The 24751-nt window shown below is 43.7% G+C and overlaps 1 protein-coding gene across 2 annotated transcripts in view; it reads right to left on the reverse strand.

The window, feature by feature from the left end:
* NEBL (nebulette) overlaps positions 1 to 24751 on the reverse strand; it is a 403673-nt gene that overhangs the window by 172032 nt on the left and 206890 nt on the right. For both annotated transcript variants that reach the window (XM_070055473.1, XM_070055474.1), the window contains exon 4: positions 1681 to 1788. In XM_070055473.1, the coding sequence (XP_069911574.1) occupies positions 1681 to 1788 (108 nt within the window). The remainder of the gene's footprint in view (positions 1 to 1680; positions 1789 to 24751) is intronic.

Genomic DNA, 24751 nt, shown 5'->3' on the forward strand with positions numbered 1-24751 from the left:
TTCAACCTTTGTCTTCAAAGGAAAAAGTCTTTATGAATATAACATGTGGAATTAAAGAGCAAGCAATGAATAAACCTTAGGGAATATGGCAAAAAAAAAATGTGTATGTGGCCTCTTCTCACTTCCAAAACAATTTTTAAGCACCCAATAATTATTTTTGAACTTTGAAAAATATTTTTCGCAAATTATATCCTATAATTTTATCTGCAAATTATATGTGTGTGTGTGTGTGTATATGAAGGTTTCAGAGAAAGTTCATGGAAAATGAAATTAAAAGATAAATTTTGCTACAAAAATATTTTGTGATCCATACATAATTGTTTCATAATATGCATGGATCTCAAAATTTATTGTACCAAAATAAACAAATCTTTTAAAAAATATTTATTTATTCATTTAAAAGACAGAGAAACAGACAAAGACAGAATGACAGAGAGATCTCCCGTCTGCTGGCTCATTCTCCAAACGCCTGCAACAGCCAGGGCTTGGTCAAGCTGAAGCCAGGAGCCAAGAACTCACTCTGATCTCCCACATGGGTGGCAGGGGACTATGTACTTGAGCCATCACCTGCTGCGGTCCAGAGTGTACATTACCCAGAAGCTGAAACCCAGGTGAGTACTCTGACATGGGATGTGGGTGGCCCAGGCAGTGGCTTAAGCACTGTTCCAAACTCCTACCCCTAGATTTATCTTTTAATTCCATTTTCCACAAATGTTTGAAGTATCCTTGGCTAGCTATATGTACATATATGTCACATGATGATGGCCAAGTATCATGTGCTAATTAAATATTTCCTGGAAATTAGGGCTATATCACTTGGGACATCTAGATACACACATTTTTTTGTGACTATACAACTGACACACAAAATACAGTTCTGATAAAAAATGGTGTGCTTTGCATATTTGTTTCCATTTTTATATAACATACATAGTTGTTGATTTTCATTCATATTTTCTATTGTATTGCTAATATCAAGCTAATATTTATGGAAAAATGCATTTTGAGATACTTCATATAATACTGCGGAAGAAAGAAAATGGCAATCATGAATCTAAAAATTAAGATGAGTTATTTATACTCTTACCCTTTAGTAAGCATTGAATTAACCTTTCTTGTCCCTAATATGTTTTGAACTTCTGCTAGTCTCAATTTTGTTTTTCAAGGAAAATATATTACCAAACAAGACACAGCTTTCAGACCCAAAGTAATTGTACATATACATGTTAATTTCAAAATGTAGATGTAATACAGGATTTCAAACAATATCCAAGTAATTTAAAGTATGACATTATATTACACAATTTAGCAAATACTCATATGACATTTTTCAAGATTCCTAACCTTACACATATATTGTGTATGCTTATCTATAGCAAAAGATTAACTCCCTTGGGATTTTTAATTTAATTATAAAAGTCCTATTTTGGAAAAACTCAAGAGCTCAGAACCATTTAAAATGGACCAAGAGTCTACCATTCTACAACCTCTAAACAACAGGCTCTAGATAACTGTGATGAAATCACGGGGTCAACATTTACCAGACGAAGTTGGCATATTTCATGAGTACACGGAACACTGCTCGCGCACCACACCGACCAATGCACTTCCGAGTCCCCAGATCTCACCCAGTCATCCAGAAGCACACCTAAGCTCTCCCACTAAGAAGCAGGCACCTACGTTACTGATTTGTTCCTGAGTCCTCTTCAGCCTCTGCAGTTCAGGAGTGTCCGTCACAATGCTGAAGCCTCTCCCTTTGCTTTCTTCAAAATCTCTTTTGTACTTGACCTAACAAAAAGGAGTAAAAGAAAAGGTAAACAGAAGAATCAGGAATCCCATAGCTGCTAGAATTGGAAGCAATGCCTATAAACTCAGCTCCCAGCAGGGGGCCCAGGGCTAAACCTGCTGGTCTCTCTCAGCAATTGCAGAGTATCTGTGCAACTTTAGGAAAGTGACCTAACCCCGCTGCACCTCAGCTCTCCCGTCTGTAAAATGGTGATGATAACAACAAGGGTTACTTCACAGATCAACTTAATGCGCGTACCCGGCTGACAGGCACAGGTAAACAGTCCACAGTGGTCATCACTACGGTCATGATGAATGACAAAAGAAGAAACCACCGGGGACCAAATGAAGCTAGGTCAGTCTGCTCCTGCGCCAGTGCAAAAGCGCCATTTTCTGCCTAGACTTGCCTTGAGAGGAGGCAAAGTCAGCAGCCAGCCCTGTCCTTAGGAAGCTTCTGTTCTGCTTCAAATGGAGAGCAAGTGGATGGGATTACACACTGGTGTGCTGCCAAAAGTCAAGTTCATAGGCACTTAGGAAAACCTTTATGAACCTGGAAACTTCTGGAGATGAAAAAGCTCCACCTACATGCCCCTGAGTCCTGTGTGCCAAGCTCCCTCAGATTTTTTCAATAGTTAAATATACTTCTTTTCTAATTACAACCCAGTGCAGCTGAATTTCACTGTTTCCTTGGGGGACTGGAGCAGCTATCATTTCTTCTTCAGTGGGCCATCTCCTTAGATTCCCACAAGGACAATAACCATCACAGCAGTGAAACAGCCTGCTTCTTAATGGCTGACATCCTTGGCTCACTTCGATTGCTTTCTATGACTAAATATCAAGACCTACAGACACATATGTGGATCACCTATACAATCCCCATTCTACATTCACAAATCCAATCCCCAAATTAACCCTTGATCATTAAAATTCAGTGTAGCTTATAAAAATAGGATTCTGTAAGAGTAGCCCTCTGTGTAAGTTTGAAAAGTGGCATGTTCGTTTAGTTAAGCATGAGATGACCATTTTTCTTGAGTCACATCTGTAGTTAAATCCTCAATTCTCTCAAGCATCATTCTCCTTGAGGCTACTAGAAGATTTTCTTTGACCAGAGGAGCATGAAAGAGAAGAGAGAGAGAGAGAAAGAGAGAGAGAGAGAGAAAAGAATCCCTGGTGATAACAAATAGAAAGATCTAGATATTCTTCTTGCTTTTAACTTAAAAATATCTAATTTTCTCTCCGTATTTTCATTTGAACTTAGAAAAGTGCTAAACCCATTACTTTATCTATTCCATAAATAAAAGGTCAAATAAACTGCAATATTTTTCTTCCACAGAAAATGCTGAGTGAGATTTGCCTTCTAACCCTCAATCACCCAGCATGTGTGAAGATCCACACATGGGCACATTCTCAGTGTTTTATGCCTCACTAAGCAGGGAAGCTATTTAGCTTTGCTGGTAGTAAGCACCAGGGTGCAGCATAGTAAAATAATAAAAATAAGAATGATGACAAGGTTGTAACAGCAACGGACACGAAAATGCACGAACAGAGATCTGCTAATCAAATCCTAAAATCTCCTCACATCAGTCTCAGAGAAGTCACAAGCACATATTCTTTGTGCTATATTTTTGGAGATTTTTGCATGGCCTTGTTGAGAGAAAGATGTAAAAGGAAAGAACACAGGTTTTGAGCTGATTGCCATTCAACATTGCTTTCCACATCCACAAGACAACTACAAATCACTTGATTTGGGCTTCCCTAGGAAAGTGACTCATTAGGAAAAGTGTACAATCATTTCTCTAAATCAGGAGTGGGGAACGTTTTTTCTGCCAAGGATCATTTAGATATTTAATGTATCATTCACAGGCCATACAAAATTTTAAACTTAAAAAGCCTGCTCTGAGTAAAAGACAGCCCAAGTCCTAGGCCCCTGCACCCACGTGGGAGACCTGGAAGAAGTTTCTGGAAAGGAAGGGTCATCAAAGGAGACATTCTTCTCTGAAGGGAGAGAACATCCTCTTTGCTTATGGCTGTGTCCAAATACCGATGGAGTCTATGGTCACAAAAGGCCTCCATAGCCCTGGCAGCCCACAGCAAGAGCCTCGGATGATCACTGACATCATAAAAAAAAGTGTTAATTATTAAAGGAACAACAGTAGTCACTGTGCACTTGCTCCCCAGGTAGGACCTCTGTCCCTATGGAATTGCAAAATGAGAATCAACTGCACATTCTCTCCCCAAATTGTACTCTATATATTGTGTGTGGGCATGGGGGCAAATTGTTGAAGTCTATGATTAGCACAGAGTTGGTCCTCTATACATAGTCATCCATAATGAAGAAGATGGGAGAGGGAATGGGAGGTGGAAAGGGAGTGGGGTGAGGAGCATGGGGGAAAGAACCACTGTATTCTTATTTATTTATTTATTTTTTTTTTTTTGACAGGCAGAGTGGACAGTGAGAGAGAGAGAGACAGAGAGAAAGGTCTTCCATTGCCGTTGGTTCACCCTCCAATGGCCGCCGCGGCCGGCGCGCTGCGGCCGGCGCACCGCGCTGATCCGATGGCAGGAGCCAGGAGCCAGGTGCTTTTCCTGGTCTCCCATGGGGTGCAGAGCCCAAGCACCTGGGCCATCCTCCACTGCACTCCCTGGCCACAGCAGAGGGCTGGCCTGGAAGAGGGGCAACCGGGACAGAATCCGGCGCCCTGACCGGGACTAGAACCCGGTGTGCCGGCGCCGCTAGGCGGAGGATTAGCCTAGTGAGCCGCGGCGCCGGCCCGAACCACTGTATTCTTAAAGTTGTATCTGTGCAAAAATACATTCATTAAATAAAAAAAAGAAGCTCCTGGCTCCTGCCTTCGGATCAGTGCAGCTCCAGCCACTGCGGCCATCTGGGGAATAAACCAGCAGATGGAAGACTTCTCTGTCTTTTTCTTTCTCTGCTTCTGACTCTCTGTAACTCTGCCTTTCAAATAAATAAATAAATAAATCTATTTTTAAAAAAATACGCCTGCTTTGATTTATTGAATTTTGAGTCTGACCTGTGGTTACCTTAGCAGGGCCAGACCACATGATCTGGGGGCCTTAGATAGACTGTGGTTCCCAACCCTGCAATGCTGCTCAGTGTTAGAAGATGGTGACTCTTTCTAACGGTGTCATATACAGTCAAGTCGCTTGGACTCTCAGGACTGACCCCCCCCAGGACCTCTTCAGCACTTACAGGGAAGCTTCAAGCCATTAGTCATCTCTCTCTTTTCTATACTCCCACCCACTTACGCCCCACCTGTCCACCCAGGCTAATGCTAAATGCATAGGGGGTACATCGGTCCCAATCAGTCTGATTTGGATAGGCGAGTGAATGTGACATGAGACCCCAGAAAGAAGGGAAGTAGAAGGGTCTCTCTCATCCACCTTAGGTGTCCCCCTTTGCCCTTATATCTCCCCACCCAGCCAGTGGGATCACTGCACCCATGGCTTCAGTCGCTGATCTAGGGAGGAGCACAGTACTCAGTACATGTCCTTGAACCTCAGTTATCAGACATCAGCAGGAACACCTGGAAAATGGATGCTGTATCACCACTGGCTACTTCAGTTAGCTATAAAACTGAAGCTGTTAACCACGCTGTACCTGCTAACCAACAGCGATAAAGCTAACACAGAAGCAAGCAAAGCCAGAGGTGGAGACAGAGTCCTGAGAATATCATTTGAGCACTTGGATGGATGGATGTTCCTGAAACCAGAAACACCAGGCTTGTCTGTTAAGGGAGCTAATACATTTCTCCTTTCTATAATGCAAAGAATTCTAATGAATACTACCAAACCTTGCATGCCTAAAATATATACACACATACCACAAGTTTCCCTATAAATATTAACAGGTGTATGTGTTCTTTTAACGTGTGAGTGTCTCCTTTTTGACTCCAATACTTTGGTTCTTCCTATCTGTGATACATGACTTAACAGTTTACAAAAACAGCAGATTCTACCACAGAAGAGGTATTGCTTTAGTGGACAATAGCCTGAGTTTCTCATGCCCACTCTGTCATGTGCCAAACGCTTTAGAGTTCTCATAACTTCTTTAAGTCAAAGCTTCCTCATCTCCAATCAGAAATTCTAGTAACTTCTTAATTAACACAGGTACAGAGAAGATGAATGAGACAAAACACAGGCAAGATCTTTAAAAAGCATAAGGCATGACAAATGCTCGGTATTATTAACATCATATTGATTTCACTGTACTTGAAAGGATGATGTAATCTTTATCATGAGATGGGAAGAAATACAGCTCTCCTCCAATCAGAAATATCATTATTAATAAGGCAAAATATATCATTAATTTAAGCCAGGTATGAATGTACATTTCTAGATTTCACTGTTATTCTAGAATAGAAAGCTTTTTCTTCACATTTATTTTTATTATTTGAAAGGCAGACTTACAGAAAGAAAGGAAGAAACAGAGACAGCAAGAGAGAGAGAGACTGAGAGAAAGGTGCTCCGTTCATTGATTCACTCCCTAAATGGCAGCAATGGCTGGGGCTGGGCCAGCCGTGAGCCAGGAGCCAGAAGCTCAGTCTGGGTCTCCCATGTAGATGCAGGGGCCCAAACACTTGGGCCATCTTCCTCTGCCTTCCCAGGAGCATTAGCACAGAGCTGGATTGGAAGTGGAACTGCCAGGACACGAACCAGATCCCATATGGACTGCCAATGTTGCAGGCAGCGGCTTAGCCCACTGCACCACAACACAGGCCCCAGAAAGCTATTTTTTGTTTGATTTATGCCAATGACTAGACCCTGCTGCTGACACACTGTTCCTACTGCTGCTTACCCTCCAACCCATCTGAAGCATAAGCTACGCATTCATCAAAGCCCAGGGCCAGCTGCAGCCTTCCACGCAGTCCTCAGGGCCAGCCGCACTGGCCTCCACCCAGGCCTGGGGCTCCACAGCCTCTGCCCCTGCCTTTTAGAGCAATTACCACTAGGACTGCAACGAGGATGGTATCATGGTCCCCACAGGACAACACAGAGAACACAGGGACAAGGGCATCTCATCTCTAGTCCAGAACCCAGCATGGCACCCAGCCTGTGAGAGCTGCTCACCAAGTGTGTAAGAAACGGGAGATGGGAAGAAGAAGAAGGGGGAGGGGAGGGGAAGAGAAGGGAGGGGAGGGGAAGAGAAGGGAGGAGAGGGGAAGGGAGGGGAGGGGAGGGGAAGAGAAGGGAGGGGAGGGGAGGGGAAGAGAAGAGAGGGGAAGGGAAGAGAAGGGCGGGGAGGCTATGCCTGAGATGCAGGGGTAAGAGAAGACTCACACGTGCGGGGAAGAGCAGGTGGCTCTGTATGAGGAGGGAAGGAAGCAGGAGACCCAGCTGGGACTCTGATCAGACTGAAAGAGCCTGCCAGCAGCCATGCTCTGGTGCACTGACTGACTGGACATTCACTCGACAATCGTGGACTGAGCCTCAATGAGCTGCTCTTAGAAACTCCTGCCCCTTCTCCAGTAAAAATGCCTTTTCTTGCCCTGTTCCCAGCAATAGATATAAAATTATCCAATCTGCTCTCTCACCTACTCTCCTGTTTCTCTTGGAAACCATTTCATCCTTCAGCCAGCACTGTGGCACAGCAGGTTAATCCTCTGCCTGTGACGCCAGCATCCCATATGGGGCCAGTTCTAGTCCCAGCTGCTCCTCTTCCAGTCCAGCTCTCTGCTGTGGCCTGGGAAAGTGGTAGAAGATGGCCCAAGCACTTGGTCTCCCTCCACATGGGAGACCTGGAGGAAGCTCCTGGCTCCTGGCTTCCGACTGGCATAGCTCTGGCCGTTGCGGCCATTTGGGGAGTGAACTAGCAGATGGAAGACCTTGTCTCTGTCTCTTCCTCTCACTGTCTGTAATGCTGCCTCTCAAATAAATAAATAAATAAAGCAGAACACTTTTTTTTTGACAGGCAGAGTTAGACAGTGAGACAGAGAGAAAGGTCTTCCTTCCATTGGTTCACCCCCCAAATGGCTGCTACGGCCCGCGCGCTGAGCCAATCCGAAGCCAGGAGCCAGGTGCTTCTCCTGGTCTCCCATGGGGTGCAGGGCCCAAGCACTTGGGCCATCCTCCACTGCCTTCCCGGGCCACAGCAGAGAGCTGGCCTGGAAGAGGGGCAACCGGGACAGAATCCGGCACCCCAACCGGGACTAGAACCCGGTGTGCTGGCGCCGCAGGCGGAGGATTAGCCTAGTGAGCCACGGCGCTGGCCAAAACACTTTTAAAAGAAAGGATTCCCTCCAGATTCCATGAGTGACAATGAGTGACAATAGCAGTATCTCAGGAATTGTCCCCTTCAAACGTTCCTGTAGTCAACGCGTTGCTCACTCAGCAGATGTCTACCAGCACTAAGAGCCAAGATCTCTTCCCAGCATGGGAATGACAGAGCAAGGAGAGCAGGGAAGGAGCCCTGCCCGCCCAGAGCTTACAGCACTGTCCAGGACAGGGAAAAGACACAAGATCTAAGTCCAATAAATGGTACCTTAGAAGTGCCGAGAGGAAAAAAGCAAGACAGTGGGATGCAAGGTTTCTGGAAGGCAGACAGTCCCAGTGACAAGGTGCCATTTCAGTAAGGCCCTTGGGAGGGTAGGAATGAGGCCACACAGATATCCTGGAAGTTGGGGAGGGGGGCAGGAAGCTTGATAAGCAGAGAGGACAGAGCAAAGCCCTAAAGCCCTCGAGGAAGGGCAAGGAGGGTGGTGTGCTGGCAGCCAGGTTGTATGGGTGAAGAGAAGTAGAGGAAGAGGAGGGCACAGTGGCATGGGGGTTCTGTGGGCTCTGAGCACTGTCTGCATGCAACCACACGTGCTGACCTGTGCTGCAACAGGCTCTCTCTAGCTGCAGACCCACCAGAGATGAGCATGACGCAAGCCAGAAGTCCAGGAGGGGCAGGCAATGTCAGGCCCCCTTCCTGGGTCGCCTGCTGTTGGAGAACAGCCCAGGACCGCATAAGACAGCAATGAATAGCTCTGGGGCAGTCAGGAGCTTGGCCTCTCTGGGAGACCCGGCCAGGTGAGCTGTGTACTCTTGTCACAATGGGAGGTTAAGATGCCCACATCTTGGGGCTGGTGTTGTGGCACAGGGGCTGCAGCCTGCAGCACCGGCATGTCATACAAGCACCAGTTCAAGTCCCGGCTGCTCCACTTCTGATCCAACTCCCTGCTGACATACCTGGGAAAGCAGTGGAAGATGGCCCAAGGACTTGAGCCCCTACCATCCATGTGGAGACCAGATGGAATTCTAGGTTCATGGCTTTGGCTTGGCCCATCCCCAGCTGTTGCTCCCATTTGGGAAATGAATCACTGATAGAAGAGATGTCTCTCTGTCTCACTTTTCTATTCAAATAAATAAAATAATAATAAAAACAGATGCCCACATGTCATATGGTAGTGTCCAGGTTTGATTCCCAGGCTCTAGCTCCTGACTCCAGCTTCCTAATACAGACCCTGGGAGGCAGCAGTGACGGCTGAAATAATCGGGTTCCTGGAACCCATGTGGGAGCCCTGGATTGAGACCCCAGTTCCCAGCTCCTGGCTTCAGTCTGGCCCAGCCCCAGCCTTTAAGGGTATTTGGGGGATGAGCCAGCAAATGGGGAGTGTGTTCTCTCTCTTCTTGTCAAATAAATACGCTAAAAAAATGAAGAGAATGGGGCAGGCAGGGCAAAGGAGGATACAGGACAGAATTCAGATGTCACTAAGAAAGCGAATATACGACACCTCTCATTTTCCTCAGTCTTATCCCTTCAAGATTAGACAAGGCACTTTGAAAATGGACCCTTAAAGTCAAACTTTGTTTATAAAAAGTCACACTTAATGTATTTTCTTCAAATATTCAATTCCAAATAACACTACCATTCTATGTCTATTTTGACATTCTATGTGCACATATATGGCTACTATGTGTGCGTGCACAGTGTGTATGTGTCTGTGCACTAACATTCTGTGTGCATGTGTGCATGTATATAGTATGTGTTTGCCTGTGCAAGAGTATTTTTTTTTATCTTTTATTTAATGAATATAAATTTCCAAAGTACGACTCATGTGTTACAATGGCTTCCCCCCCATACCGTCCCTCCCACCCACAACCCCCCCCTTCCCACTCCCTCTCCCCCTCCATTCACGTCAAGATTCATTTTCGATTATCTTAATATACAGAAGATCAGCCTAGCATACCTTAAGTAAGTATTTCAACAGTTTGCTCCCACACAGAAACATAAAGTGAAAAATAATAGATGATTTTTTTTAAATGATGATGAAATCAGATCAGACCTATTGTCATGTTTAATCCCAGTGAGAGTCAAGTTGGGAATTGATAATTTTTTTTTTTTTTTACAGAAGATCAGTTTAGTGTACATTAAGTAAAGATTTCAATCGTTTGCACCCCCATAGAAACACAAAGTGAAATATACTGTTTGAGTACTCGTTATAGCATTAAGCCTCAGTGTACAGCACGTTAAGGACAGAGATCCTACATGAGGAGTAAGTGCACAGTGACTCCTGCTGTTGACTTCACAAATTGACACTCCTGTTTATGGCATCAGTAATCTCCCTATGCACCAGTTATGAGTTTCCAAGGCTATGGAAGCCCCCTGAGTTCTCCGACTCTTATCTTGTTTAGACACGGTCATAGTCAAAGTGGAGGTTCTCTCCTCCCTTCAGAGAAAGGCACCTCCCTCTTTGAAGACCTGTTCTTTCCACTGGGATCTCACTCACAGAGATCTTTTCTGTGCAAGAGTATTTAAAAATTTTTGAGGAAACGGAATTAAAAGTAAGCTTAGTTTGGTGCAAAAAAATTTCTAAGATCCACGAATTGTTTTTTCATAATAGATATTTTCCATGAACACTTTGAAGATCACACTTATGCATATATTTCAAATTTTTTGCACCAAAGCAATCTTCAAATTCTATTTCTCTTTTTAAGAGCCCTCATACATACATATTTATCTTCCCATACTATAGACTAGAACCCAAAATCAAGAATCCAAAGATCTAAATTTAAATTCTAATTCTTCTCTGTGATCTTAGTTTCCCTGATGTCTCTCACATTCCTGACCCCCAGTTACAGAAACAGAAGAAGCAGATGAACAACTGTGACTTGTTGCACATTCAGCAACGCTTGGAAGGTCAAAATCTGCAACTCATGAAACACTACGTGAGGATGTCACCCTCCAGAGGGCATACAGGAATATTCGCTTCCTTCTCATTTAATTTTTAAAATGACTTGGTTCTAAAGTATGCTCATTTCTACCAAAGTATGTGGCCCAGTGGTACTTTGTTTGAAGTCATGAGCTAGTTGCACTCACGAATTCATACAGAAGACAACTCTGGAACCAGGGCTTTCTGCCCAGACTTTTAAATTCTGACACCATTCACAGCGGCCAAGAATTGCATCAGTGTTTGATGGACAGAAAGTGTGGTATGACACACACACTGGAATACTCTTTAGCCATAAAAAAGAATTAAATCCTGTCATATAAGGCAAAATGGTTGCCAACTGGAGATACATTATTTATAATAAAATAAGGCAGACACAGAAAGACAAACACCATGTGTTCTCTTTCACGTGGGGAAGCTAAACCAAGTGGATGTGAAGAACAGTGACTACAGAGGCTGAGAAGAGAGGTGGGGGGCAGGGGTTGGAGGGAGATGGACAACAGGTCCCAAAGCAGAGTTACACAGAAGGAACACATCTGCTGTTCCACAGCACAGTGTTTCAACTACAGTTCACGCTCCAGACATAAAGAAACAATAAGGAGCTGGAACGGGTTAATAACCATGATTCCGTTAGTTCATGCTTTAGACACATGTTGCAATATCACAATGTAGGGGCCGGCACTGTGGCACAAGGGCATCCCACACAGGTGCTGGTTTAAGACCTGGCTGCTTCACTTCTGATCTAACTCCCTGCTAATGTTCCTGGGGAAGCAGCAGAGGATGGCCCACATGTGTAGGCCCCTGCACCCATGTGGGAGGCCTGGAAGAAGCTTCTGGCTCCTGAAATCTACCTGGCCCAGCCTTGGTTGTTTTGGCCATCTGGGGAGTGAACCAGCAGGTGAAAGACCTCTCTCTCCCTAACTCTGCTTTTCAAACAAATAAAATAAATCTTTCTGTTTAAAAAAGAAATATCTCACTGTAGCCATAAATATATACAAGTATTATATGTCAGTATAGTGGATAAAGCTGCCGCCTAAAACACCAGCATCCCTTATGAGTGCCAGTTCGTGTGCTAGAAGCTCCAGGATCCCAATGCAGCTCCCTACTAATAGCCTAGGAAAGCAGCAGAGAACGTCCCCAGTGTCGGGCCCCTGCCACTCATCTGGAAGAAACTCTTGGCTCCTGGATTCGGCCTGGCCCAGTCCTGGCCATAGCAGCCATCTGGGGAGTTAACCAGCAGATGAAAGATCAATATCTCTTTCTCTCTCTAGCTCTCTTTCTCTCTCTTTGTCCCTCTCTCTCTGTAGCTCTGACTTTTAAATAAATAAATAAATCTTTTTTTAAAAAAAATGGAAACAGGGCCAGCACCTCGGCTCACTAGGCTAATCCTCTGCCTGCGGCACTGGCACCCCAGGTTCTAGTCCCATTGGGGGTGCCGGATTCTGTCCTGGTTGTTCCTCTTCCAATCCAGCTCTCTGCTGTGGCCAGGGAGTGCAGTAGAAGATGGCCCAAGTGCTTGGGCCCTGCACCCACACGGGAGACCAGGAGAAGCACCTGGCTTCTTGGCTTCAGATTGGCACAACGCGCCCGCCACAACACGCCGGCTGTAGTGGCCACTTGGGGGGTGAATCAACGGAAAAAGGAAGACCTTTCTCTCTGTCTCTCTCTCTCACTGCCTAACTCTGCCTGTCCAAAAAAAAAAAAAAAAGGAAACAACTTGTGGTAGGTGTTTTGGTGCCACAGGTTAAACTGCTGCCTATGATGCTGACATCCTAATATGAGTGCCAGCTCAAGTCCTGGCCACTCCACTTCCAACCCAGCCCCTGCTAATGTGCCTACGAAGGCAGCAGAAGATGGTCCAAATACTTGGGTTCCTGCACCCACGTGGGAGACACACATGCAATCCTGGCTTCAGTCTGCGCTGTTGAAGCCATTTGGGGAGTGAACCAGCAGGATGGAAAAACTTTCTCTCTTCCTCTCTCTGTCACTCTACCTTTCAAGTAAATAAATAAGTCTTTTTTTTTTTTTAAAGGAAACAGCCTGAATGTCCATCCACAAAAGAATGAATAAACTACTGTGTATTCACACCATGCAACATTATCCAGGAGTGAAAGTAAGTGAACATCAGCTTTATGGATGGATAAGGACCAATCTTAGACATATTGCACTGAGCAAAGGAAAAGTCAAGGAATACATGCACATGTGGTAAATGTAGGGGAGGAAGGGGCTTGGGAACACAGCCTTCAGGGCAGTTGAGACAAGATCCGTTCAGGCAAGGATGAGCACAGAGCTTCCCTGTGACCAGTGACGTTCTAGTCCTTACCCTGGATGAAGGCTCCATATGTGATCCCTTTTAATCAGGCTGAAAAACCTGCATGGTACACTCTACATACTCTTTTTTATGTATCAAATATTTTTAAAGATTTATTTATTTATTTGAAAGTGGGAGTTAAACAGAGAGAGAAGGAGAGGCAGAGAGAGGGAGAGAGGTCTTCCATCCGCTGGTTCACTCCCTAGTTGGCCGCAATGGCTGGAGTTGTGCTGATCCGAAGCCAGGAGCCAGGAGCTTCTTCCGGGTCTCCCACGTGGGTGCAGGGGCCCAAGGACTTGGGCCATCTTCTACTGTTTTCCCAGGCCATAGCAGAGAACTGGCTTAGAAGTGGAGCAGCTGGGTCTCGAACTGGCACCCATATGGGATGCCAGCACCACAGGCAGCAGTTTTACCCGCTGCGCCACAGCGCAGTCCCTTCAAATATTTTTAAAAATTTTATTTGAAAGGCAGAGTGACAGAGAGAGAGGGAGAGACAGAGAGATACCTTCCACCTGCTGCTTCACTCCCCTGCTGGTCATAATGACTGGGGCTGGGACAATCCAAAGCCAAGAGCCTACAACTCCATCCAGGTCTCCCATGTGGGTGGCAAGAGCCCAAGTACTTACAACATCACCTGCTGCTTTCCCAGGCACATCAGCAGGAAACTGGATTGGAAGTGGAGCATCCAGGACTTGAACCAGCGCTCTGATGTCATATGCTGCCATTACAGGCAGCAACTTCACCCACTGTGCCACAAAGCTGGTCCCCAAATCAAAATGTTTTACAATACAGACGTGATCAAATAAAGCAGGAACACAACCTTAACACACCAGATGGAGAAGCTCAGTTACCCAGAGATTAAACAATAATGATGGGGCCAGCACTGTGACACAGTGGGCTAAGCCTCTACCTGTGGCGCTGGCATCCTATATGGACCCTGGTTCGTATCCCCGCTGCTCTTCTTCCGGTCTCTGCTACAGTCTGGGAAGGCAGCAGAAGATGGCCCAAGTGCTTGGGCCCCTCCACCTGCGTGGAGACCCAGAAGAAGCTCCTGGTTCCTGGCTTCGGATTGGCCCAGTTCCAGCCATTATGGCCAGTTGGGGAGTGAACCTTCTCTTTGTAACTCTACCTCTCAAAGAAATAAATAAAATTTTCCCAAAAAAACACAAAAATGATGAGCATCAAAATAGAAAAAGAATATAATAACCAGTAAATTAGTTGAGATTTTCAGTCAGCTAAAGACAAAACTCAGGGATTTTCATGAGTGGCAAGATCTAGTCAATGGACATCCATTTGCAGAAAGCTTAATCAGTCATTCTGTTTCCTCATCATGATACAGTTGAGTGATTATATCAGCAAACACAGGCTTGAAGTGACAAAGCGGGGAAAACAGATATCAGGAGAAGCGTGATGGGGGTGTTGTAAAGGAGATCCCAAATGTGGATTCAGGAGGAAGAGCAGAGTTCAAGGGGGCATGTGGGGCGCATCACAACAGACCAGAGCCGCACAATGCCCCCAGGCTCAGGGGCGTAGGCAGGACACAGGGCCTGGCATCATGAGTTTAAGGGAGCCTGAAACATATAGCACAGCTGTTCCCGGGTCATGTTACTCCCTCTTTATTTCTGACAGTTCTCCTACAATGAAATTAATGGCCAATTGCCTCACATGATGGATATTTCACTTTTCTTCAAGGGGAGACTATAGTTTAAAACAACATGCAGGGGCCACAACTGTGACACGGTGGGTTAAGCTGCTACCTGCATCCCATGTGGCTGTCAGTTCCAGTCGTGGCTGCTCCACTGCCGATCCTGCTCTCCGCCAATGTACCTGGGAAGCAGCAGTACTTGGGCCCCTGCCGCCACCCACATGGAAGACCCAGATGAAGCTCTGGGCTCCTGCCTTTGGCCTGGCCCAGCCCCAACCAACTGTTATAACCATTTGGGAAGTGAATCAGCAGATGGAAGATCTCTGTGTCTCTCCTTCTCTAATTCTGCCTTCCTAATAATAACAATAAAACTATATGTAAAATTCTGAATTAGATCTGGAGAATGCAGTACTCAGCACACAACATCCTGTATAGTTGCATAGATGCTGAAGTTCTGGAGGACACAGACCATGTGCTTCTTGTATGTCACTGCGCTTTGCTGAGCACCAAGCAAACATTACAAGCTTAATAACTACTTCAAGATTGATCACTGTAGAGTATTGTATTTGTAAAGTCTATAAAATGCAGACACTTGGTTAATCTCCCAACACTGGATGAGAATTAAATACGACACAGGGAAACCTGATTATAAGGGCTTTTGTTTTAAGTTGAAATTAATTTTAATAAATGTTAAAAATCCAAGAAATGAGTTCAAGAGTAGATCTGCTTTTTTATAAATTAGTCTCACAATTTTAAAATTTATGGTTAATTGAATAAAATTAAGTTCTAATGACCATTTTAGATATAATTAGGAAGCATTAAAAATCATTTTCACAGATTCCTAAGCCTTAAATTAGCCTTCCACAACATTTGCAGAGGCTCTTGGTGGTATTTACAGATCCGCCAGTTTTTCAGGGATATTCAGAATCCCAGTTTATCAGACGCTAGTTTTCATTACTTAAGAAAAGAAAAAGGACTGGGCATTTAGTACAGCAGGTAGGACAGTGCTTGGGACATCTGCATCGCACATCAGAGCCGTCTGGGGTTTGGATTCCACCTCTGCTTCCTGACGTTGTGCACCTTGGGAGACAGTGGGTGATGGCTCAAGTAGTTGGGTCCCTGCCATCTACATGGGAGACCCAGGTAAATCCCAGGCTCTTAGCTTTGGCCCGACCCAGCCCTACTGTTGCAGGCATTTAGAGAGTAAACAAGGAATAGAAGATCGCTCTTTGTGTCTGTTTCTGTCTCTTTAAGTCTCTGCCTTTCAAATAATTTTTAAAAAAATAAAATCTTTATTTCTATAATTTATACCATAAAATACACTAAGTACATAATAAAGTACATTTTAATTAATTTCCCCATCAGCTAAGATAACTAAAAATCACCCCCAAGATACTCCAGTGCATTTTGGTGGCTAAGAGTGCAGGCTTGGGAATTAGACAAACTTGTTTGGGGACTAGTCTGACCTCTTACCAGCTGGGTGATCTTACTCAAGTGACTTAATCTCTCTGAGTCTCAGTTTCCTTGTGTACAAAACAAGCAAGATTGTAGGACAATGCTGACAGCACTTTTGTGAGCATGAAATGAGATAACAGTAAAACCTGCCATCTATGGAGTGTGTCCCGTGTTCCCTGTGCAGTACTGAGCATGTTACGAATGGGAAGCCCAGCAGGGAAGGTGTGAGAAGGGCTCATCCCTTTACTAACGGGGGCTCCCATTCACATTCCTACTCACAGGAAGGAAACATCTAGAGAACACAGCCTCCCAGAGCTGCATCAGATGCATCATTCTGCATCACAGAATATAAATAAAGAAAAGAAAAATGTGCTTTACCTGTATTATCTTCAGATAAATCGTGGCAAGTACACTTTTTAAAAAGATTTATTTATGTGAAAGAGTTACAGAAAGAGTGAGAGAAACAGAGAGAGAGAGAGAGAGAGAGAGATCTTCCATTCACTGATTCACTCCCCAGATGGCCACAAGGGCCAGGGCTGAACTAGGCTGAGGCCAGGAGCCTGGAGCTTCTTCCAGATCTCCCACATGTGTGGCAGGAGCTCAAACACTGGTACCATCTTCTGCTGCTTTTCCCAGGCCATTAGCAGGGAGCTGGATCAGAAGTGGAGCAGCAGGGACATAAACCGGTGCCCATATGGGATGCTAGTGTCACAGGCGGCATCTTTACCTGTTACGCCACATGCTGGCCCCACAGGTCTGTATCTTAAGATTCATTTTCTAGCTGAAGAGAGTCTGAGGACATCCCAAAGCTACTAAGCGGTGGAGTCTCTCTAACAGCACCCACTCAGTCTTTCCTCGGCTTTCAATTTATCTGGCAATGTAAAAAATGCCAGGACCAGCATCCTGCAGCAGGTTAACCTGCCAACCACGTGGGAGCCCCCCAATGGAGTTCCCAGACTCCTGGGTTCAGCCTGGTCCAGCCTGGACTGTTGCAGCCATCTGGCGAGTGAACCAGTGGATAGAAGCACTCTCACTCGTTCACTTTCTCTCTCTCTCTCTCTCTCTCTCTCTCTCCCTGCCATTCTAATAAATAAAAGAAATATTAAAAGGAAGAAAAACTACCCAAGCAGACAGAAACACTGTCCTGTAAATAAACAGACATGTACCTGCCATCTGAGTATATTTTAGTAGAGGACCCAGAAGACTGTCAGAAACTAAGATTTTATCCAGTTCTTTATCTGTCATGGAGCCTGTGATGCCACAAAAGGGACAAAAATTACCACTCAAAGACAAGTTCACCATAGCCTACATTTCATTTAAAATGTGTTTCTAGGGACTTCTTTCAAAGGCAAATTTTCTATCAGTAACAAATCAAGTGAGGGGAGGGTGCTATTGCTGAAATTATACTACTACTGTAATATGCATTCAAAGCAAAAAAATCGTATCTACATTAATAAAGGAAATTTGGACCCAGCACATATATACAATTCATATTTTTACCAAAAATTTCACAAATGGAATTTCACAACTCAGATGATTTATGAATTTTTATTTCTGGACATATGTTCTCTTAACTATTAACTCTTTGGAGATAGCCAGTCTCATCTCATTACACGATAATTATTTTAAACTATAAATAGCTTAATTCACATACAGAATACAACACTACTGAAGTTATGTTGAACCACATGGGACCACTGAGGTCAAATTTAAGAAAGAACACAATAAACGATTGCAACAGGAAACATTCCTGTGTGCATATTCTGAATTACAAAGCACTGGGAAATGGACAACTTCCAGTTAGGAAATAACTATTTAGGAAATTAGTAATTTAGAAAAGAGAAGCCACAACTCAACTACAGTAAAGAGAAGAAATGAGGGTAAGCCAAGAAGCAAGCAAATATAAACAAACAGGGCTAAACTCACACAAAACAGTCAGGAGTGAAAATAACCTGTCTTCCTCTCACAGTGTCACAGCTCATGTGAGTGACAGATGACTTCTCAGGTTTCATACATATGCCTGCTTCCTAGCAGATTGGTAATGTCACTACAACTGTTCCCAACAGTCCTCCTACACCTGCAGTGGCATCATCTATCAGGCAAACACCAACTGTTTTTCTATGAGGAACCACACTTCTGCCACTTCACAAAAGTGGGAAAAAAAGCTCTCTTTTTTCAAAATGAGAAAGAAAAAATACAAAATAATTATAAACTCATTGGCTTAATGTGTATACAAATGACACTAAGATCCATGATGGATAGCTTTCACCACCTAAAAATTCCATGCACCTCAACATGTCATTTCAATCACAACATATACATACATATAAAAGATTATTTCCTTAACATAAGATTTCATTTGAAACACACAGACCTCCACTGCAGGCATTTGGCACAGAGGTTAAGATGCCTCTTGGGATGCCCATTTTCCATATCTGAGTTCCTGGTTTGAGTCCTGGCTCCACTTCCCATTCCAGCTTCCCGCTAATGTGTACCCTTGGAAACACCAGAGTATGGCTCCAGTACTTGGGTTGCTGCCACCCTCACAGGAAACCTGGATTGGGCTGCTGCCTCTTGGCTTCAGTCTGGCTCAGCCCCAGGTGTTATAGGTACTGGAGGACTGAGCCAGTGGATGAGAATTCTGTCTATCTCTATCTGTCTTTCCCTCTCGGTCTCTCTGTCAAATAATTTTAAAAAGAGAAAAAAGCCCTTTCTTTAAAAAATAAAACACAAACCTCCTAGAAATGTTTACAGGTTTTTTTTTTAAAAAGGAAAAAAAAAAAAAAACACGTGTTGCAACCAGAAGTATGATACTAATTCAGGCATTCCGTAGGAAGGAAACTATTAGAGGTAAATGCATCACTAGTGTTGAAGAATCAAATGAAGAATCACAGCTTCTTCGACTTCTTGGCTGGCAGGGACAGCTTCACACTGATCCCGGTGTCAGTTTGAAGAAATGCTGCCACGTTGCCTCCTACCCTGTAATAGCCACTATGCTTACTGAAGGTCTACAGGGTATCAGACATTGTAATGGGCACTTGACAGACCATCTTGTTTAATCTTCAAAATCACTGCATTAAAGGGGTATTTCATCATTTGGTACACCTGAGAAATGCACATGTGCATTGTTGCATTCACCCAAAACCTCCCCCTTCTAGTAAAGGTTCCATGCCTTGCTGTATCTGTTAAGGCTAGTCAACTAGTGCCATTTTGGTACAAGATCTTCCTTAATCACTGTGGATTGGTCCCAAGGCAGTCAGCTGTCAAAATGTGTTTGAGAGACTTGGCAGTTATAACCCAAAGTGTAATGTGAGTCTCCCTCTATCTCTAGCAACGACAACTCTAAGATACAAAGCTTTGGAACTATCAGCAGCTTTGTCTGCTCACCAGAACCCAGAGAGGCAGACTAGCTCATCTGCCAAGAAGTGTCCTGGCCTGGTAGCATCTGTGTCCTGTCCTAGAATTGGATTTTGTACCCTGATTTTATACCCTGATACTCTCAAAATAAATGACTTTGTTCAAGTTAATGAGGGTTAGGTTTTCTGTCACTTACATCCAAAAATTCTAAGGTATATAAGAAATTGAGGAATGGTGAATATGACTCAAGGCTAGCATTGTTACCTGGTGAATAGTAGAATCAGAATTCAAACCCAGATCTGCTTTCCCTAAAGTCTTTGCCCTTTCCACTCTATCAGGCTACAAGACGATCATTCAAACATTTTGTAAACTTCAAAGACCTTCACTTAGATTGAAATGTAATTCTAATGAAAATATGAGTATATCATTTCTTTTAAAAGACTAGATTTTAAGCAACATGGTAAATGAGATCAGAACAAACCTTTTAATTGTTCTTCACGTTACATATATTAGCCAGTATTGGATTTTTAATGGTTATATACACTACCAATTAGATTCTCAGTGGGTGTGCAGCAAATGAGTGAAAAACTATGGTAACTACTTCAAAATGAAACTCTGAAATAACTGTAGTCTTAAAGAATGAAGTTTTGAAAAGTTTGTAGGTGAATTTAATATTTCTATATTCAAAATAACTGATTTAAATAGGAAAAAATTGCTGGAGCCACGGCTCAATAGGCTAATCCTCCACCTTGCGGCGCCAACACACCGGGTTCTAGTCCCAGTCGGGGCGCCAGATTCTGTCCCAGTTGCCCCTCTTCCAGGCCAGCCCTCTGCTATGGCCCGGGAGTGCAGTGGAGGATGGCCCAAGTCCTTGGGCTCTGCACCCGCATGGGAGACCAGGAGAAGCACCTGGCTCCTGGCTTCGGATCAGCGCCATGCGCCGGCTGCAGCGCACCGGCCACGGCGGCCATTGGAGGGTGAACCAACGGCAAAAAGGAAGACCTTTCTCTCTGTCTCTCTCTTTGTCTCTCTCTCTCACTGTCTACTCTGCCTGTCAAAAATAAAAAAAAAAAGATAGGAAAAAATCAACACTAACAATACAAGAAAACCCCAAAGTTTAACTGTTGGTACTGTTATTAGAAAAACTACTGCATAAGTCTGCACTTTGATTAATATATATGACTTGGTTATTTCACAGTTCCAAGTTACATGATTCAATGTAATTTCATGGCAGTTCAATGCGTTGACACTCTTCTCTTGCTGATTGAAAGCCCCCTGGGTCTGAGGACACTAACAGGGTCCAGGTGAGTCCATTTCTGGGTCAGTTTCCCAAAAGCACTTAGGGCTTTTCTTCTGCCTGTAGAATAAGCATCTTGAGGGACTTTTTTCTTTGCATGTAAACATACAGAATTGGATTTTATTACAAAGAGAAAGAAGAAAGCAAAATGGGATCCTACAAATACTGAAAATGAGAGAGAGGGGCTAGCTTGAGGCTGACATGGGTCAAGTGTTCAACTTCTAACAGTACTAATTTCAGAATGCCGTTCTGCCTTAGCCCACAACCCTCCTTCTGTATTTCACAGTCCACCCGAGTACAGCCATTTCAGAAACAGGAATAAGTTGCCTTTGCCAAAGAGCCAGGTGGTCCCACTGTTTGGAAACCATCTGGTCTGAGTTTTCTCTTTGTCAGCACCATCAATACATCAGTAGCAAAAGCTATTACAGGCATTGTGTGTGTTTCATTTCTCTAAATAAACTCAAACAAAACTACCCTGAAGATAAATTTGCTACTTCCTTGAATTGTGCTTTCAGAGTATAGTGAAACCCAGTCAAGAAGAATTACAGGCAGTACTTCCATTCATTCCCAAACTCCACAAGATCAAGTGGCACATGACTGGATTATGCCTCCAACTCCAGAAGCATTCCTTGGTCATGTTAACTTTTTTTTTTTTTAATTAATGTGAGAGGCAGAGAGACAGAGACAGAGAGGAAGAGACCTTCTCTCTGCTAGTTCAAATGCCCACAAGGGCCAGGCTTGTTCCAGGCCAAAGCCAGGAGCTGGGAACTTAATCCAGGTCTCTCACATGGGTGGTAGGAACACAATTACTTGAGCCATCACCTGCTGCTTCCCAGCGTCTACATGAGCAGAAAGCTGGAGTCAGGAGCCAGAGCGAGGCGTCAAACCCAGTGTGGGACACAGGAGTCTTAACTGGCATCTTAACAGCAAGGCCAAGTGCCCACCCAGCCAAGGCAAACTTTAATGGAGTCACTGTTGCCCAACCTATCACTAGAAAAATGAGGAATCTAATGCAGAGGTAACTGGCAAAGCAAATCTATATTTTCAACATGGATTATAAAAGAGCTTTAGATACTGAGAAAGCTTGGAGGTATTCATCGATCAAAACAAAAAAGAAGAAGAAGGGCTCTTAGAAACTTAAATCTAATTGGCTGGAAGCCCTACTGTCTCCTCACACAACAGGCGATATTTGCAAGCCCATCAGCATCAATCACTGCAAAACATGAGACGACAAATACACTGCAAAGCACCGGGCCCTTGCCTTTACCTTATAAAGAGAGCATAGCTTGCTAAAAATATAGGGCTCTCCATATTACACTTGTGAACAGACACTGGCATTAATAAACCTTGTCTTCTAAGACCTTAATCTCAGCTTCAGTCAAAGATAAAGTTTCCAGACCCAGATGTTTTTATCAGAACACCCAAAGTCAAATCTCCCTAAATGCCAGTGTCTCCCCTCCCAGGCAGGCCTCCATTTCATTGCCCTTTAGATAGAAGCCGGAAGTCACCATGTCACATTCACTTAAGAAGGGACAAATTAAAGAGGTTAAAGTACTGACCTAAAGTTAAAAGAGAAAGAAAGTGAGGCAGCGAGAGATTTTACTTTCTTCTCTCAGCAGGTCATTCTTGTCCCCCATCTCTTTGCACCAATGTTTGACTTGTCAAAATTGCTTCGCTTCATCTGCACCTGACATCTAAATCATTTGACAGGCACATAACCTTATCAAATTTCTAGTTATAGTACAAATAGAGGTAACAAACCATATCCGCTGAAATGGATAACAGCTCACACAAAGAGCGGGGAGGCTGGGGGTGCAGGAGAGGGGAGAGCTGCTCCAGGCACGCTGGCCTGGAAGCCCACAGGGCAGGGAGGAGGTCCCCGCGAGATAAAAGGCTAATTCCACCAGATCCAAGCCTGCTCCAATTCCTCTGCCTGAGATCCAATCAACCGAAAGGCCCCGCACCAGGGGTGAAAAGCATCATGCAATCAGTGATGTTTATTTGCTCCAACTAGCATTTAAACTTAAAAGGCAAATATAACAAGAGCATCAGAAGCGTACCTTGAAAGTTCTCTGCCAACCACAGTGCGTCCTAATATGTTGTCAGGTTATGAAGCACCATTTCCTACTAATTCACTGGTGCAAGGCAGGGAATAATAAATACATTGCCAATTTTATCTGTAACTCAAGCCAAATGTATGGCTCATCTGTAGCATTTTCTCCAGAACAAATGGGGAAAACAGTGTTTGCCAAAGAAGAATAAAATATTTGAAGGTAATATAGCACATAAAAAATTAATCCGATGCTAAGAAACACAGTCTTTTTCTCTAAGTGTTCTAGGCTCCCAACATGTCTGGAAATGCTGCAAAAGAAATTAAAGACACAAACATGAAAAATATATGGAATCACTCGGCAACACCCCCATTAAAGGGCAGACCTAAAATTAGATTTAAGTTTATCCAACCATAAATATTCCAGCTTCACTAACACTCCCCTGGCTTGAGACCTTTTAATCCTTGTCCCAGGAAAGGCTCATCTGGGATTAAAAACTCTAATCAGAACACCAAATCCCTTTAGTTATCTAAATGAAGAAAGATCAATAAAATCCCAAAGAACATACAGCTTATTAGCATAAGGTGGCTTGATTGGCGAGTCTACCCTATTCATGCTGGCTCTCAGTAAAATTAACAAGGAAAGGTAACCACACACAATGATGAGATATCTGATGAGAGCGAAAGTTTGGAAAGCTGTAGGATACCAACACTCTAATACATTTATGGTAACAGTTAGAATTGCAGTGACTCTGAAGTGTAACATGGTAACCACTACTCCATATTTGCCCTTAGAAACCTCCTACACATGTACCAGGGAGTAGGTACAAGCGACAAAGTAAGAAAATGCAAGATAAATATCTCCATTCTGGAGTAGAGCCATAGTATGGAATCATATAGAGAACATAGGATTAAATAAAAGAAAAGCAAATCAATTCTATTTCTCTATCTTAACCTCCACAGCTCTATAAAACATATTAAATACAAAAAAAGCAACTTGTAGGAAGATAAATAGAATGTGAAACCTTTTATACAAAATTACACGTACATAAGATTATATAGCCTATAAGTAGTTATTTTTGCATAGGAAAACGCAAAGGAAAAAAGAGCCTGGAAAAATATACACCAAATACTACATGGTAAGCATGGCTCTGTAGATGTACGATGGAAAAGAAGCAAAGGGTGGTCAAGGAAACCTTAGCTTTACCTGAATTCTTTAAAATATTTATTTGAAAAGCTGAGTGACACACAGGGAGGAGGGGCAGGGGAGAAGAGATAAAGAGAGATGCAAAGAGAGAGAGAGAGACTTTACATCCAAAAATGTCTACAATAGCCAGGACTGTGCTAGGCCAAAGCCAGGAACCAGAAACTCCAACCAGGCCTCCCACAGGGTGGCAGGAACACAAGTACTTGGCCATCAACTGCTGCCTACACGATCGCATTACCAGGAAGCTGGATCAGAAGCACAGAGTAGCCAGGACCTGAACCAGGAACTCCAACGTGGGACCCAGGAGTCCCAAACAACAGTGACTTAATCCACTGTGCCATTATGCCCCTCCCTTATCTATATTTTTATATCTTAAAAGTAATATATTTATGTTTAACTCATAATTTTGAAAATAGATCTAACCTAATGGCATTGCTTTAATATAACTTGCTACATTATTTTAGATTTTTA

Source organism: Oryctolagus cuniculus, chromosome 13 (genome assembly GCF_964237555.1).
Source record: "Oryctolagus cuniculus chromosome 13, mOryCun1.1, whole genome shotgun sequence".
NCBI lineage: Eukaryota > Metazoa > Chordata > Mammalia > Lagomorpha > Leporidae > Oryctolagus > Oryctolagus cuniculus.